The sequence below is a fragment of the Poecilia reticulata genome, chromosome 2 (genome assembly GCF_904066995.2).
Source record: "Poecilia reticulata chromosome 2, P_reticulata-male-v2, whole genome shotgun sequence".
NCBI classification, from domain to species: Eukaryota; Metazoa; Chordata; class Actinopteri; order Cyprinodontiformes; family Poeciliidae; genus Poecilia; species Poecilia reticulata.
This window is the reverse complement of record NC_088831.1, coordinates 4,748,395-4,767,253: the sequence shown is the minus strand read 5'-3', so window position 1 is coordinate 4,767,253 and position 18,859 is coordinate 4,748,395. Positions and strand designations below refer to the sequence as shown.

General features: G+C 38.4%; 1 protein-coding gene across 17 annotated transcripts in view; it reads left to right on the top strand.

Annotated features, from left to right (window-relative positions):
- Nucleotides 1-14,882: 14,882 nt before the first annotated feature.
- Nucleotides 14,883-18,859, top strand: part of dmd (dystrophin) — a 222,171-nt gene continuing 218,194 nt past the window's right edge. For 8 of the 17 annotated variants that reach the window (XM_081615481.1, XM_081615514.1, XM_081615480.1 and 5 more), the window contains exon 1: nucleotides 14,889-15,189. In XM_081615481.1, coding sequence (XP_081471607.1) covers nucleotides 15,108-15,189 — 82 coding nt within the window. In that variant the 5' untranslated portion in view covers nucleotides 14,889-15,107. Of the gene's footprint in view, nucleotides 15,190-18,859 lie in introns of all 17 variants that reach the window. The other 9 variants (XM_081615504.1, XM_081615532.1, XM_081615486.1 and 6 more) reach the window with 3 other exon arrangements.

Below are 18,859 nucleotides of genomic sequence, written 5' to 3'. Positions count from 1 at the left end.
TCTCTTGTGTCATATTGTTCTTTCTGCTTTCATCTTATTTTTTTTTCTTTCCCCTCCCCAGTTCTGAAGTCATTGCCATCGTGCTCATTTCTCTTTTCAGTTTCTCTCAAATCTATGCAAATCATTTTTTATCTAAAATTCATTAAAGCTGCTCCATGTATTCTGTAGAGAACTAATCAGCCTAGATTGTAAGAATGCAGAATTTCTTTCTTTTTTTTCTAGTGTTGTCACAACACTATTCTAAATCAGTAGTGTTAGTTTTTCAAGTTTCTTAAAGCACTGACTTCAGCTGCAGTTTATACTATAAACAGAATAAGATTTAATAAAAGCAAAAAAAAAAAAGTGCCTTAGTTTGAAAAATCTACAGAGAATCTGTTATGCTTAAATTAAATTTCAAAATGCAGAACATTAGAAAACATAGTTTTTCCTTCCACTCCCCTTTCAATCACTAGTGTTGACACTTGTAACATTTTTTTTAAATTTAACTAACTTGTGGAGTATTCCACTTTTCTGAGAGCCGAGCTTTTCATCAGCTGAAAACCATCAAGATTAATAGAAAAAAACTTGCGATAACTCACTTGAGCATGATGAATACATAATATACGAGAAATACTTTCTGAATAAACTGTTCAGTTGCATCCTAGTTTACTGAAATGCACTTGCATAATGAAGCGTTGTTTATCCGAGGTTGTGTTTACCCAAATCAAAGATCTAAGAATTTAATTATTTATGAATAAATCATGTCCAAATGCATCATACGGCACAATTATCAGAGTGAGAGGAATGTATTCAGTGGTTCCAGCTGTGAAACGTGTTCCTTGTATCTTCATTATTGCCGAGTTTCTACCGGACATTTTAAATTATACATCTGTGAAGTAACTGGAGCTTTTTGTGAGCCTGGATTTGTGCTAATCAGCATTTATCTCCTTTACACATTCACCGTCAAGTACATCAGAGAAAGATATCGGAGTGACGTAACAAATGATTCAGTCCGTTTTTTGAGGAAATCACTCTAAAAACCACATCTTTCTAAGACTCAGAAACCCACGTTACAATGAAAACACTGACATAACTCCTAATCTGGGGCTCTGCTACCCTCTGCTGGCCACTTTGTATATTAGCAACTATAGGTGAATTTGTTCCAAAGCCATTCCAAGTGTTCTGTTACTTACTTATGTGATGCAGAAAAGATTTTAGTGATTACCCCTCTTGGGAAAAAATCTGCATCATGACAATAAGCATATTCTGCTAGTTAAGTCACTACTTTTTCCAAGCTTGGCTTTACTGTGCCAGGCTAGAACTCTTTGACTATAAAGTTCATTTGCTTTGGCGGTACTCCAATGTGTTTTGTCAAGAAGCTGTACTATCATCAGGCAAACTGAGATGCCCTCAGACACACACACACAAACTGCAGTAGTTTGGAACACACCAAAGCCTTGGTAAACAAGCCTAGACATTGTCTTCCTATGCGGTTTAGCTACTTCATTTCCCTTCACTGCTCCGTCTGGGATTTCTCCTATTTAGATTTTTTTTTCATTAGAATTTCAAATGGACCAATCAGCAAACAGAAGTAGGAGTTGTAAACAATGACTTTCTGTGCTGTCGTCTGCTGTCAGTTGTAGTTTGGAAATGGCAGCAGAGGAGGTGAACAAAAACATCCAGTCGGTGTTGGACACGCTAGCACATTGCTAGCAAAGATGCCATTCAACTCCACACTTCTCTCTTCACAGTGAGAGGTGGTTTTTACAGCGCACACGATTTATGACAAGCTTTATAGCAAAGCTTCCTTCACGTTTGAGCTAGCTCAGTATATTCATCAGATCCAATTGTTTAAAGCTTAAACAGAGTCCACTCCTCCAGCAAGAAATTATTTCTCAGTAGCCAATGATTTAAACCCTCTGTAAAGCTGGTTAACCAGAATATTGTCGTGGTCTGTTCTATTTGCTAAAATTCACCAAAAATATGCATTATCTTCCAACAACAACGTGTCGCACCATTCTGAAACATCTCTGATGTCAAAGGATTTGCTTTCTGAACTTGCCTCTAACTCATCTAGAACATTCCCTGTATTGCTAATCCTTAGTTATTAGCACCTAATAGGGTATCAAATGTACATGTACTATTGGACTTTGCATTTGATATACCATGCTAACACCAGCAGAACAATTCCATTAGATGTTATTCAGTTGCTACTGAATACACAAGAGCTTGAATGACTTACTGGCAGGACCCCCCACAAGTCCTGTAGCTAATCACATCTTTTTACTGTAAAGGGCTACCCATGTACAAGCGTAATACACTGTATTGCATTAACTTTTCTTCATGTTTTTTTAGAAGGCCCCAGTTTGCTCACTCCCCTTCCTTCTCCCACTCAATAGACTTCATGGGGAGCGGCAAGATTTTTGGCCCACTGCGCCCGTCACGTCACCATATCTGAGAATAGAGGCTCTTCGGCTCATGAATGCTCGTAATGTTGTGTGTAATGACTCGTAACGGTAAACCTAGTCCTTCTTTTAAACACTCTGCAAATATAAAGTGGCTATATCAGTTTCACAGCAGATCTAATCATAGCGAGTGTGTAAACGGCACTGCCATTCAACCATGAAGCAGTGAGAGCTTTCCCATCGGAGGCAAGCAATTAAAAGAACAGTGTGCTATAAAAACATGTATGATTATAACTTCATCTTTTCCTCAGGGGCTTCTGTTAGTCTTTAATCTGTTGTAATTTTCTTTTAAAACTCCTTAGAATAAGGTGTGCTTAAAAAAAGTAAGTAAAGCTCATAATCTTTAATTCTGATGGAAGAAACGGGGTAAAACTAGCTAATTGGTTAAGATGTCCTTATTTTTTTCTCTGTGAAAACACATTTTCTCATTTTGTGGACAAAAAGCCAACAGAAGAAAACCAGCATCTGCAGCCAAAGTAACGGAGTCAATAAAGAAGTGTTATAGAAAAATCTGTGACCCATCATTTTCTGTGACCGCAGGGGACGACAGCGCAATTATTCTGGCCAGAATAAACTGTAACCAGTGTGAGTTTAGCTATTTGAGGGTTAAATATTATTATAAATATACTCAGATTGTAGTGATGAGGTGGTAGAACTCTGAAAAAAATTGTTGTTTTAAACTGTGACAGTAAGGTCAGGCCTGACCTCACTGTTAGGGTTGCCACCCGTCCCTTAAAATACGGAATCGTCCCGTATTTGGCTGTTAAATGTTGCGTCCCGTATTGAACCAATACGGGACGCAATTTGTTCCGTATTTCTATAACTGTTCGATAGACACGCCTAACACACACATATCAACATTAAATGTAACAATAATGACCAAAATAAAACACAGGAAATGTTAAGGTCAGCTAAATTCTCGTTGCAGGAGCTAAAGAACTGACCGCTACGGACCGACGCTGTTTTCACGGTTGCCTAGAGACAGACACTACGCAGCCGCCGTGAGGTGCTGTCAACCCGCCTCTTTTTAAAACATGCTCGACCCGATTCTCCACCGTCCTTAGAAGCAAAACCTCTCGCAAAGATACAGACGTGAGAAGGAAGACGCAAATCCCAGGCTGATTAATGTCAGTGAAGGGGAGGCCTAAACCAGCCTCCAAACCTAACTTCTTATTTATATAAATATTTTGGTAATACACTGTAAAATATCAGAATGTTCGCATAACTTTTATACTTTTAGTTGTCTGAGGACACATTTTGAATATTAAATCAGGTGATAATATGATCAGTTACTCAGTGGTTTACCAAATACCTTTTACACTTAATTAAACATATTTAAAGTATACTACTCTGATTGGAGTACAGTTTTGGGGTACTCTAACCGACCTCTATGCAAGAACAATTGCTCTATGGATCACTTTTTGAAGACAAAAAACACCTCCATAAAATACTGTCTATCACTACAGCGGACATCCCAGCCCATGAGAGAAGGACGATGCACCGTGGTGGGCGTCCCTTATTTTGATTTCTGAAAGGTGACAACCCTAAAGGGAACACAAATACACTCACACATACATGTATACATACATGGGTTTGCCCATGTGGGGCCACCGTGGAACCCGCGGACAAACCCATATGGAACCCATCTGGTCTCCCCTCCTTTTCCCCACATGGGGCCCACCTAGGCATGCTGGCAGGGTTCTTGGTAATTTATTTTCTCTTTCACCAAACAATTACAGAGATCTAACTTTCCTTTGTTCTCTCTGCTACCTCTCTTGCTCTGGTAAAAACCATCGGCCCCAAACCCAAATGCCTGCTGGTCCTTCACCAGGCCCAGTGGTGGAGAAAGTACTCAAAAAATGTACTTAAGTAAAAGTAAAACTACCACATTAACATTTGTACTTAAGTAAAAGTAAAAAGTACTGGCTTTTAAAAATATTTAAGTATTAAAAGTAAAAGTACTTGCTGAATAATACCTAATCGCTAATATCATTAAGTGAACCGATTGTATTTAATTTTAATACATTAGAAATGTGCTATTTTAATGAACAATGCCACAGATAAAGCATGTTTTTATTATGTTTACTCTGTAACATAGTTTAGACTTAGATATGTGATTCTATGCATCATAATTTCAGGGATGGAAACATCTTGTCTCCTGTCCTAACATAGTATGAACTTCACCTTTTTTTGCCACTAGTGGCTTTTATTTTGAAAGAAATCCACGCTAGCACACCCTGTCCAACAGAAAGGGTGGACAGGGGAGGACATGGAACCAAGCAGCCATAGCAGAGTTGTAGTCAAGACCACCTACCCAAGAACAGCTACGTGACACAAAAAAATTAAGTTTACCTATCAAAATTGCTTCTCAAATTGATCTGAAAGATCCACATTCCCATAAAACACCTAGATATTAAATATTTAGAGCTGAATTAAATTTAATCAGTAAAGATCCGTCCAGAAGAATCGGATCGTTCCTGAATGTCATATCAATGCACACTTTGGTCACAGCGTTGTCCCATATTTGCGACACCTCAGTCAACACCTCAGTCAACACCTCCACACAATAATTCAGCGCATGAGTGACAACTTTTTTTCATGCAGATGCAACATGTGTCTCAGTACAGCTAGCTTTGCTAGCACCACGTCCACAGATCTTACCTTTCTTTAAGCTCTTCTTCGAAGTGACGCTAAAAGTTGGACGAAGTCCCCACCGTCTGTGAAAGCGAAGCACTGCTGATTTTACATGTCGCCATATCTTATGATTTATGCAGCGCTATTATATTACTGACGACTAGACAGACATTTTCTCCCGCTCAGAGGAAACCACTGCGCATGTCTTGGAGCTCCGCGTGCGAGTGAAAGGTGGAGGCGATGGGTGACAACAGACAGTAAGTCACGTTACTGCTTGGATTTTACGGCGCCACTTTAAGTCCCTGAACTTCACATTTTAACGGACAAAAAGAGCAACGCGACTGGGATGTAACGAGTAACGCGACACTTTTGTAGAAATGTAGTGAAGTAGAAAGTACAGATACTTACTGTAAAATGTAGTGGAGTAAAAGTAGAAAATATTCATTATTAAATCTACTTAAGTAAAGTACAGATACACGATAATTGTATTTAAGTACAGTAACGAAGTACTTGTTCTTCTAAGTACTTTGTTCGTTACTTGTACTTGTACTTCGTTACTTCTCACCACAGGCCCCTGCACTTATAGAGAGTGGACTGACCCACATTACTTCCTGTCTAAATTTAGAAAATACATAAGAAAAGTCATCCATCCATCCATCCATCCATCCATCCATCCATCCATCCATTTTCTTTACAATGCGACTTGGATGTAACGAGTAACGCAACATTTTTGAAGAAATGTAGTGAAGTAGAAAGTCCAGATAAAAATATACTTAAGTACAGTAACGTAGTACTTCGTTACGTCCCACCACTAGTTCTTGCTTTATCATTTTTCCATTACCATTGTTTTACTTAAAAATGGTCTCAAAACCAGCAATATTATTGTTTATAGCAATAACGTCTAGAACAATTTTTTGTCCATCAAAATTTGTTATTGTGACAGGCCTACACACATATGACATAAAGTGTAGTTAATTTATTATCAGGGATGGCATGATTACTTAGAAAAATAACTTGATTACTCAATGAAAAATCCATCAGCTAGAAAATGTGCATCTCTTTTCCCTCCATCGTTTACTTTTGTGTCGCTGGTTTTACACATGAAACGTCATCAAAAAAGAAGAAAGCAACAATATGTGTTTACTAAAGAAATGACTAATTGACAACACACAGTAACTTGGATACCTAACTTTAATCGGACCATTGGATTGGTAGTAGTAACGCCTTGGATTATGCATTACAAGGGGTCAGAATAGATTAACGCATTGATGACACCATTGTTAGACATGTCTGCTCAAGCTATTTACGGATCTGTCAGGTTTCTGATATGTGCCCCCCCCCAATGATAAATTCGTTACACCCTTGTCAGCAGCAGTCAGTGGAAGACAAGAACGACTGTGGCAGTTACTATGCTGCCTAGAAAAATAATAGTTAGGTTTTCAAAAAAAGATGATAATAATAAAAGAGAGAAAAAGGCAAAGTGTCAATTTATAACCCAGTTTTTCTCAGAGAGAGGTGAGTATACTGTGTGAGATTATCAACCATTTAGCATAATTACCTTAGCAATAGACTACTGTTTGCCTCCTTTTTACCAGCATTTAATGAATTAAGGAAAAAAATTACCAACATACTCATATATTTAACTTGTCCCTTGTACCTTTTACCACACTTAAAAACAGATGAGTCAGTCAGCAGCAGCTCTAACTCACGTCCCTCCTGACCCATCCTCTCCTGAGTGAAATTAAAGCTGCAGTATGCAATTTTATAATTTATTTTCACATATTTGTTAAAACTATCATTATGTTGTGACAGTATGGTATGAGCGAAAGGAACGTAATAGGAACGTCAGGTTGAAGGAGCGACGCTCACTCGCTCCCCGCCAAACCCTCGAGGCGACGATTCGTGAAGGGTAAAACTCGCTACATTTACCTCATTATGTGCGCAAGGTGAAGGAGCGTAAGGCACGCTGAAGTGTATGGGAAAACATCATTGGCGAGCCGCTCCGCCCCTCCATACTGGGTTTGTGTGCTGCGCCCCTATGCGTTACATACGCTGCATACCCACTTTTTGCGCCACTGCCTGGCAGCGCCCATGAATCCAGATATTATATATGATCTGAATTTAATTTAATACAGAGTTAAATTAAATTCGATTATAAAAGTTTTAAAGTACCCAGGAAAATATGCAGCTCTAGATGTTTTGACTGAAGTCCTGGGATTAATTATTCATTTCTGTAGAAGAATAATGAATCTATTTGTCCTAATGTGAAGTGTGTATCTGGATCTATAACAGAATTAATTGTGCTTGTAGCCTGGCAACTATTATAATCCTAAAATTCATTCATCAAAATGCTTATTTAAAGTTAGAGGACAAAATAACTTGGTATTTTACCAAACATATAAAATATGTAAAATGCAAAGCTTTAATGAAGTCCTTGGGTACTAGATTGTCAATATAGCGTACAAAATTTTAAATATACGCCTAATAAAAGAGAAAAGGATGCAGTGCTTTGCTACACTATCACTAGATAAACAGGTCAGGAAAAAGTTAATTAAGAAAAAAATATGGAGGGAGAGGGAAGTAGTTCAGTTATGCTAGCTTGACTTTGACAACCTAAACATGTAGATGTGGTGTGGAATTCTGTTTCAGTTCAGTTAAAAAATAAAAGGCGGGTTAAACACCAACTCTAACAGATCATGAGTACAGCAGGTGTTTAATGAGCTAATAGCAGCGGTAGCTAATCTACCACATTGATCACTTATTAATAATCGCAAAATAAACATCAAACCATAAAAACATAAAACTGTAATGGACTGAATATTAATTTTTTTGTGGGGATAATATTAATACTATTGTTATTATTAAAAAACAATAGCAATAATACTCCCAGACTGAGCCAGTCAACAACCTTCACACTTAAAACTACTTTAGTCCTTCACACCTAAAACTACTCCTATGAACAACGGCTGATAGCTGAAATTTAGAGAAACCATGTGGGCCCTACACCAGAGTATTGTTTCCGAAAGTCTGCACCTGAACGGCCAGTCCAATCTCTGCTTGTGTGTCAACACAAACCCGTCCTCTGCTACCAACTGTTGAGAATACAAATCCTGATCAATGAATCATAATTTGTATTGACACATACACCATAAAATCAGACAACAAAAGCATCCATCCATCCATCCATCCATCCATCCATCCATCCATCCATCCATCCATCCATCCATCCATCCATCCATCCATCCATCCATCCATCCACATCCATCCATCCATCCATCCATCCATCCATCCATCCATCCATCCATCCATCCATCGCCAAACAGACTGGCGACAGACTGGCACGCATGCACACTCACACCTAGGGACAATTTAGAGACGTCAATTAACCTGACAGTCATGTTTTTGGACTGTGGGAGGAAACCGGAGTACCCGGAGAAAACCCACGCATGCACAGGGAGAACATGCAAACTCAAAAGCATTCAGACTTTTCTTAAAAGCTGAAAGGAGACGCTTTTACCATTACATTCGAGAAGAGTTTCTAAAAAAGTCTGTGCAGCATCTGAAGAGAAGGAGGAGGTTAGCTGATTATATGGACTGAAGACACTCTTTCTCGACCTTGGTAAAGTGTCTCAATAGTAATCTGAACTGTTGCACAAACAGTCAGGACCCATCCCCCCCACCCATAGGGGAGGGAGGCTACCCTCTTGTTCACCAGGGTAAACCCCAACGTACAGGTTCAACAAAGTGGACAGCAAGAATTTTTAGTGCGACTTAAGTCTGGTCCATCATCTGGTGCCACTTTAATTGGAGCACTACTGGTGACTACTGATTTAACCTTAGTAGTCACCTTTACATTGCTATAGAGACCGGAGGAATCACTTTCTTTGACAACGGACTCTTCCAGAGTAAAGTCTTCAGACAGATCCGTTAGAAATTAGTCTTCAGACGGATCCGTGTGAAGACTCACACAGTAGCCCGTTGCTTCATAATAATAAAGTCCATCAAATGAGGACTCTTTTTTGGGGGGGTCATTGGAGACTTCCAACGCCTTTTTAACGGCGCTGGTGTCTGCACGGCAAACTTCCCCAGCCGGGGAAGGACGGAAAAGGTATGAGTCGAACTCATCGTATTCGATCTCGTCTTTGTAACTACTGATATCAAATGCAACAGCAGGGAGGAGTTTATTAAAAACTTTCCTCACTCCTGTTGTTATCAAATACCCTGCTCCGAAAGTCAGGGGAAAAAATAGTGTTGCTGCAATTTCAGCCATTCTTAAAATGCACTGGAAAAACGCACTATTAAATCTCAGAGCTGCTTGAATATAAACTCCTGTTTTGAGATGCAAGCATTTAGAACTTCACATGTTCTTTGATATATGACATAGATCTATGTCATAGATTAGGTCATAGCTACAATGAGTCTCTGTAGTTCTGGGGGAATGTCTTGCTTCTGATCGTTGCTTCTGATCGTTCCTGGGGGAATATCTTGCTTCAGATCAGTTCTGCATGAGTCAAACTATTAACCCTTTGCAACTGCGTCACTTAATCATTTGAGGCGCCATGAGATTTTAAGGGTTAAATATTAAGTTTAGAATGACAATGATATATTAAAACCATTAATTTAAGTAGGATTTTTCATCATTTTATCAAGTTTAAAATTTTGAATCATACTTGACTTAAAAGTTCTTAAAAGTAAACTGAAATTGAACTTAGAAACATTTGCTGCTGCTGTTGTTGTAAAATGTGACAAGAAATTTTGCTTGCTTGGAGAAGAGCTACAAAGAAATAATTTTGGTTTAATAATTTTACACATTAGCATAAAAATAGAATAAAGAACGATCCCAAAGAAATGGTGCTGCCACTCCATATTTGATGGATTGTAAACAACCCACTTGAACACATTTGTTCTGTACGGTGTGAAAACGTAAACAATAGACAGAACGTAATGTCTTCCAGCTTTTTCTGTATAACTGAGAGTTTGACACCAACAGCAGCACAGGGTCAGCAGCCCACATTGCTGAAAGCTGGAAAGGAGACAAATGAGTCCATTTCTATGCTTTCCTGTAAACTGGTTATGAGTTTGTTGGTTTTTCACTTTTCTTGTATTTTAACCATTAAACCAACTGGTAAACAAATGTTTATACCTGTTTTTAAAAGAATAGTAGCTTATCTCTTATGTCTCCATCAGATGAGCAGCATTAGCAGCTTTTGGTGACATTATTATTAATAATAATTAGATTGTTTTTGAATACGATGCAGGATTTAAAATGAATTGATGAAGATGGTCTAAGTGTCTTAACTGGCCGGGGAGAGATGTCTGCGGTTCCCTTCTGGACCTGTTACCCCATCAACCCGATGTGGAAGACTAGCTGGTCAAATGCCTTTCCATGCAGTTCAGCTTGATTCTCATCTCCCTTCAGTTGCTCTGTCTGAGATTTCTCCCATTGACCTCGGTTTCTCCGGTAGGATTTAAACCAGGACACTCTGCAAACAGAATATGGATTTTCTGGGCTCTGGGCTCCTGAAGGGTTATAGCCTGCTTGTAACTTCGTTCCCCGACTCTGCAGTGAACAAAGTCTTTCAGTCTGTGTTGGCCACTTCTCCAAGCATTGAGAAATTAAAGTCGGACCAAGAAGAATGTTTAAGACATTTTATTGCTGGTAAAGATGCCATTTGCCTTGGCATTTCTATTTTGGGATGGTTTGCATTTTCCGGTAAGCTTCATTGCGTAGATTCCTTCATGATCTAGCTGGCACATTTTATACGTCACGGCCAAACGCCAGCAATTGGGTATCGTAATCTAATTCTTTGGAACTTGAAGTTCATACCTCCATTAGACAATCATTTCTCAATAGTGTGTGAAGCAAAGCGTATATCAAGGAGCTGCTTTTTTCCAGGCTAGTGGTACACAAAACAGTTAGAAAGTGATTTTAAGTATGTGTGCATAGACGCGTGTCTTCGTCAGTGACCCTTGGGACAACCTGTGAACAACAAAAACCTCCAGCAACCGTGGTAACTGCGGCCGTCAGACATCAGAAACCGATGCCAGAGAACTCTGGTGTGTTTTGTTTTGAGTTTTAGCTGAAATTGTGATTTGATTCTAACCGTATCAGAAGAACATTTGTTCTGCTTCTGGTGCAAAGTATAAAAGAAAAAAAGACCAGCAGCACAAAGCTTACTTCAAGATATTTATTGCTGTATCACTGTCATCTTTTTCCTTGTTTACATAAAATGTAAATTAAGAGAGAGATCATCTCAAAGCAGAAAGGGGTACAGCATACGACACATCAAACATTGTGTCGTATGCAAAAACAAGGCAACAGAAGTTTTACTAACTACATGACTAAGAACATTAAAATTAAAAAGTGTCCGCCTTCGCCCAGAGCAAGAGAGAGAAAAAATGTGATTATTTTGGTCCAGTAACGAGCTCTTGAGATGTGTTTAGTATATTCACTGTTCCTGTTATTTTCTCATATTTTCTCTCTCTAACCATCTGCTATCAACCGCGTCTTTTCAAAACATCCTCGACTCGATACTCCAATGTCCTTGGAAGCAAAATGTCTCGTAAAGATACAGACCAGAGGGAAGACGCAAATCCCAGACTCAACACTGTTAGTGAGGATGAATACAGGCAATTAAAACAAATGTGTTCATCGTGGCGTGGTGTGCTGCTGTCTGATGTTAGACAGAATGGATCAGGAGAGGAAGACAGCAGACCCGGTTAGAACCTAAAGAACCAAAAATCAGTCTCTTCATCCCTCAATCATATCCTGAGGCTGATATGATAGAACATTTTATTATTGATTAAGTTTCTTATTGTGCTTTTAGTAGACTGTTATGGTTTGATTATTTGCTTTTTTAATATCAGCCAAAATCACATAAATGGTCATTTAAAGAAGAAATCATACTAAGAGATTAACAGTAAATACATAAATATTTCCTACTTTAAAAAGGTTTGTTAGGGCTTTCTGTATGTTGTATTAAAAAAATGTTGACATCTTTTATTAATTCAGGGTCATTTAATGTAATATTAATGTCAGACATGGACCTGCTGCCCAGGGGGGTTCTAGATGGGGGCCAGCAGAGGTACAGAAGAAATTATGCTAAATAAATATATTTTGTTAATACTCAGTGGTGGATTATTTTAACCATCACAATTTTACTTTAACATTTAATTAAAATTTATAGTACTGCACTTTTAGCTGCTGAATCGAAATAGGATCATACTTCCCATCTGAAAGGGATCTGGAGCCTGTATTTCTGTAGACACAAGTGGCTCTTTGGCTTATTTAATATATCAAATGGTGATATATCATGCTCTGTTTTTCTGTTTCATTCTTTTTTTAAGTGTTGCTATGGAAAAACACTGACTACCCCGGCCCTCGTGGCAAATTTGATCTTGAACCAGCGTCCCGGCCTAACTCATTTGTATAAATATTTTAGTAATACTCTTTACAATACCAACATTTTCACATAATTTTTATACTTTTGGAGGAGACATTTTGATAATTAAATCACGTGTTATGATCAGTTACTTATTAGTTGAGCTGTTCACCAAATAGATTTTACACTTGCTTAATTAAACGTGTTTAAGGTATGCTACTTTGATTGGAGTACAATTTTGGATTGCTCTAGATCACTTTTGAAAACAAAAAACACTGCCATAAAATATTGTCTATCACTACAGCGGACATCCCACCCCACCCCAAGTCGGGCGACAAGCGCCATGGTGGGCGTCCCTTATTTCAATTTTTGAAAGGTGGCAACCCTACTTACTGTACAGGCCTGTACAGTGAGGTCACAGCCACAGTTGGCCATAGTTGGTTTACATAGTTTAACGACAACACATAGGGATTCAATGCCATGGTCAGTGTTCAGCCTCAAATACAAAGTATTTCTCTGTCAATGCGATGGTAATAAAGGAACCATGAGTCTTACAATCCCAGCTGTATTAGGTTTTACCCAGTATTTGCGCGCTACCGCCCCCTGCGGTCACAGAAAATGATGGGTCTCAGATTTTTCTGTAACATCTGTTGCAGCGAAATTCGCACCCATAATGCACGCAAAGTTCAAGGGGGCCCGAAGAAAGGTGGATATGCTTAGAAATAAATGTTGTATATATGTAGGCATATAAAAATGCCTAATGATGATATGTTGCTAGAATTTTTGAAACACAGCTAAGTTAAAATATCTGGACTCTACCAAAACTCGGCGAGTGACTAACAGGTGTGATTAGTTTGTTATAATTCCCGCTACTCCCGCGAGGACGTGAATGGCAAATTATGTTACGTCACAGTGAGGCGTTAACCAGAAAACTAGAAAGAAAACTAAAAGGAAGAAAACGACGGAAGGACAACAGTCAAATAATGAAGGTAAAACATTTGCCTGTAATGTTATATGAATTAAGGGAAGAGGGGATTTTTTTTACTATGTTTCGTATGGTCTAGCTAGCAGGGGCGTCCCAAGAAGATTTTCACTGAGGTGGCAACAGGTGTACATTTTTGCCACACCGCTGCGCTTGTTTTTCCTCGACTGTCATTTCGACCGACAATATTCTGTGAGCTATCATTCAGTACAAAAAATTGATTCAAGAATAGCATATTGTGTCACCACCACACATCAAGCAGACAAAAAATAGATTTAAATGTTTCTCTGTGGCTTCAAAAATCAATGACTGACCGCAATAACTACATTAAAAAAAATAAAATTTGCATTTAAAATATCAACAGTTCACCTGCTGTGACCTGAACGCACAGTCTCCCAACTTTATTGTCATTTGAGATTCATAAAAAAAATACACAATGAATGAAAAAAAAATTGGATTTCGTGTATCCAGAAGATAATTAATGAAGTATCTTCCTTCAGGTGCCAAGTGTAACATCTACTGCCATCCAGCCAGAACAAGGAGTCACCTAACCCCATCTCCATTGTCAGCACTGATGTCCATCAAGTTAGTCAGAATTCAGTCTCCATGGTAACTACCCGTTGTAAACTCATGTTACACTCTGTATTGGGTAAAAGAATTACATGTCCAGTTCACCTTATGCCTTCTATGATCTGGTTGGGATGTTTTTGGGTGAATTAACTGGCTTCTTTTTTAACAAGATTTATTCAATTAAAAAAAATACTTTTATTTATTCCAAAGGGAAATCAAATCTTGTCATAACAAGTTACTATCGTGATGCTGTGGGCAGGATGGATGTTCATCGCAGTCAAAAAAAAGTCATAAGCAAACAATAGCAATCCACCTACTTCTGTAGACACCAGAGCTACACCAGAGCTTCTGTAAAAACCAGAGCCTTTTTAAGTCTCTGGTTTGCACTGTGCCAAATACAGTGATGTGCTGTTTATGGCCGGTGGTGTTCAGGTAATTATTATTGACCCTGGTAAGTGTACTGAAATTCAGGAGGAATCCACAAAAGTACCTATATACAAAACAAACTATCACATTGTTTTTGGCTTCCTTTTTGTTTAATAAATTATGCCACTATGGAATCAGTGGGTTATGTTTGTGTGCACTTTGAAGTTTACTTTAAAACGTTAAAGTTCTTGAATTGACTGATGAGTGTGCTTTCTTTTTTTTTTTACCGTGACTTATGACTGCTGTCCGCCCCCGAAGGCCACAGCTTTGGTCTGTTTCAAACTCACCTTGATATCCTGTAACTAGGCTGCATCCTCGTCCCAGGGAGGAAATAAATGTCATGGACAGGGAGATTGAGTTTTACGCTTGGTGTCTGTCAAGCGGTTTGAGCCACATCATAACAGCTTACTATTTAAAGGTGGGAATGCTCTGAGCCACCCCTCCACTCCCTCATCCTGCCACCTGCTCCTGTTCATCTGCCCTTCAGTGACAGACCAAGCGGTCCTCCGTCTCTTCCTGCTTTAGTCCCCTCTGTCTTACCTCCTGTGTCCACTCCTTATACCCCACCTTTGACTGGATCTGGATTTGTTCCCTTCCCTCCTTCCTTGAGGATTTAACTTGACCGTTTGGCTCAGCGGTAACTAACTTTTCACAGCTGGTGGCCTGGTGATGGCGGAGGGCGTGCGTCCTGAGGATTACTGTGACGAGCCGGTGGAAGATGAGTTCGGAGAGATCATCAAGTGTCGGTCTGGTAAGAGATCAAAGCCTCCTGTGTGTGTGTGTGTGTGTGTGTGTGTGTGTGTGTGTGTGTGTGTGTGTGTGGGTCCAGGAGCGTACTGACCCATATGCTGCTGACTGAGATATCAAAGGCTGCAGTACACTGATGCTGATCGTGCTCCAAGCTAGTGACAGCAAAGAGGGGGTCACCCAAAACTTTTTAATTGTTGCAACACCAATACACCAACTGATGCAACATTTGGGTCTATATAGTTGATTTCAAGCTTTATTTTTCTACAAAATACATTTCCGTGTGGTTCAAATATAAATAAACTATAAAGTTTACTTGTAGATGACTTTATGCCTGAACAAGCTTAACTTGACTGGTGTTAGCTTAAAGCTAAAAACATGTCAGTGCCACTGTCATGGATAAGGTAACATATGACTTCCAATAGGAAATGAGCACACCAATCTGTGTAGACTGTACATAGTTTCCTTTTGAGGTTATATTTTTTAACTATCATATGAGACACAACAATTTTATTGTCTGGACGATATGTTTAGTATCTACTCTTGATAGTAGAGGACTTGTTGGAGAACCAAAACAGACAGGGAGCAGACAGGTGTCCAACTAAAATAGTTTGACTGACCGTCCGACACTGAACAATAAAATCATTAACCATGTAGAATGCTATGAAAAAATATTCAACCTTTTACAGATTTCCTCCATTTTTTTGTTTTGTTTTTTGTCTTTGATGTTTCTGATCATCAAAGATAAACTGAGTAAATAGAAAAACCATTTTTCAAATGATGATGTCATTTATTAAGAGGGGGGAAAAAACTTCCCAGGCCTAGTCACCGCAAGCCCCAGAAATAGTCATTTGACCTCATCTGGCAAATCAAGAACTAGCTTAAACAGAACCTATGTGACAATTTAACGTTCTCAAAATTTAAAAACGGGAGAGGAAAAACAAAGTTGTTACACAAGTTACAAAACAACTGAGAGATATGTCATCCAGAAACTTAGAAAAAGATGGAACCATGGGAAACTTTAATGGAGTGTAAGGTCAACCAAATTACTCTTAAGAGGCCTTGCAGGCCTCACCTTGCCTTCTAAGGTCAGAATTAATGATTAAAGAGACTGGGTGAAAATGACCTTCATGGGAAAGTTTCAAGGCCAAAATCACTGCAGAACAAAAACAACAAAAAGGCTGTTTTACATTAACTATCTAAAGATTATGATGATAAATGAGACAAAAGATTGACTTTTTGGAAGGTGGGTGTCACTTTCCATCTCACATAACATTTGGTGGTAGTGTGACGGTGTGGGACTGGTTTGCTCAATGTGTAGCTGTTCTTGGTGGAGCTGGTCATTCTTCTTCCAGTATAAATCCTTGAAGTAAAACGTTTGACCATAAGTTCATGACAACTCGAGTTGCGCAGCAGGACAATGACCCAAAGCACACCTGCAGGTTCACCAACAAATGACTCGAAAACACCTCAAAAGTTGTGGAACGAACTAGTCAAACTCTAGATTAAAATTGGTGGAATGGCGAGAACCTAAACAGGCCGTTTGTGCTCAAAACCCGTCAAATGTGAGGGAGTTAAAGCAGTCGCACAAAGAAGATCAGAGAGAAATTCCTCCATAGCGATGTGAAACAGTCATTGCCAGTTTTGGTAAGTGCTTGATGGCAAAACCCATTGGTAGGTTTATGGAGATCGTCAACTGTTGAAGAACTTGCACGAGGTTGGTAAGGTCAGGAATTGTGTTTTGTACATTAATCACGTCTCCCTGTCTGCATAAACAACGTCTTTAACTTCTATCTGCTTAAATAAAGCCTGATTGACTAAATAAGTCCCTTCCCAGGTCCCCATGACTTGTACACACACTCTCTTGTGTCTGTCTTGCCCACTGTACCCTCTGGTGCAGCTGGTGGGTCATCTCCAACTGGAAATAGCATTCAGCTGGCCAGGCAGACTGGTGTCAGATCACCCAGTTTGGAAGCTAGCACTTTATCTTTCTATCTTGTGATTTTCTCCCATTTCTCTATTCTCCTCTAAGTTCATGTCTTTGTATCCCCGTCAGGCGATTCTTGTTTATTCTCCTTATTTTCTGTCCCCTCCTCCTGTGTTTCTTTCTTGTGCTGCTCCTTTATCTCAGCGTGATGCATCTTACCACCCATGTTGTTGTCACTGTGTGGCTGGACTTTCTGTCGGGAGCTAAATCCGGCCTTCTATCTTTGTGCCGTAGGCCTCACTGGAGATACTTAACATACTGTCTGGAATACTGTCCTCCATCAGCGTATCAAGAGGTTTCAAGCTGGGAATGTTCAGTATTTCTTTGATATATACCCTCACTTTGATCTTGAAGATGTGTAAAACCTTCCATGCAGCTAATAAAATGAAAAAAAAAGTCAATGCTAAGTTTTAATATGAATAGAAATATAAACTTGTGTGTGTGTGCATGCACTTACAAAGTAGGTGTGTATTAGTTTGTCTTGTGATATTGTGAGGAACTGCCCTGTACCCTCCGATTTAAATCATCCAGCATAGCAACACACATTAAGAAACCACATTTATACATAATCAAAACAACTATGCATGGAGCTGATAATAGCTGCAGCTATTATTTGACAAATATGGCTTTCAAGGCCTGCCTCTTCTTCTTTTGTCATTGATTTGTCTGTTTTTTTCAAACGGAACTCCATGCTAAGGTATCAGAAAGTTTTTTCCCCCCCACAGAACTAGATTAAAAATGAACAAAGAAATGCAGGTGGCCAAGAAAACTACAAAAGATGTTCAGAAAGACGGAAGAAGTATTGATCCAGAGCTCTTCTATAATCTAACAGTGCAGTCTGGATTGTTGGAAGCCAAAGGTGATGAAGTAAAATCTGGTTGAACGTTTTTTGAACATTCATAAGAACTACAATGGTTCTTATGAAGCATTGTAATTGCTTCATAAGCAACTACAATGAACCTAATTATTTAGGTTCATATTGAGCAGATGTTACAAAGAAAACAAATTGAACAATTTGTTTTCAAATTGAACAATTCAACAAAATTATTTTATTTGGATTGTCAATGATGGTTCAAGTCTTTGACTGGACTGTTGTAACACGATTGTATTTCGTTATTTTATTATTTGTATTTCATTAAGTTGTCTCAAGGGACTTATCCAGCATTCTGCACTGCAAAAAGTCCCCTTTCAAAAACAAGAAAAAAAAGTACAAAAATAGGGTATAATTTTCTTAAAATAAGAAAAATTATCTGCCAACAGAACAAGAAAATTTATCTTGTCAAGATTTTCTAAAACAAGAAAAAATATCTTACCAAGATAAACCTACAATATCTTAAAATTAGTGTATTTTTACTTAAAACAAGCCAATTTTACTTATACGAGTAAGATATATTATCTTATTTTAAGAAAAATTATCTCACGTAAAGAAAATGTTACTTGACACTGAATTTCTTAAAATAGCGTAAAATTTTCTTATTTTAAGAAAAATGTTCTATGTATTAAGAAAATAAATCTCATATATTCTATTTGTATTAGTAAAATTGGCTTGTTTTAAGTACAAATACACTAATTTTAAGATATTTGTAGGTTTATCTTGGTTAGATATTTTTTCTTGTTTTGGAAAATCTTGACAAGATAAATTTTCTTGTTCTGTTGGCAGATAATTTTTCTTATTTTAAGAAAATTA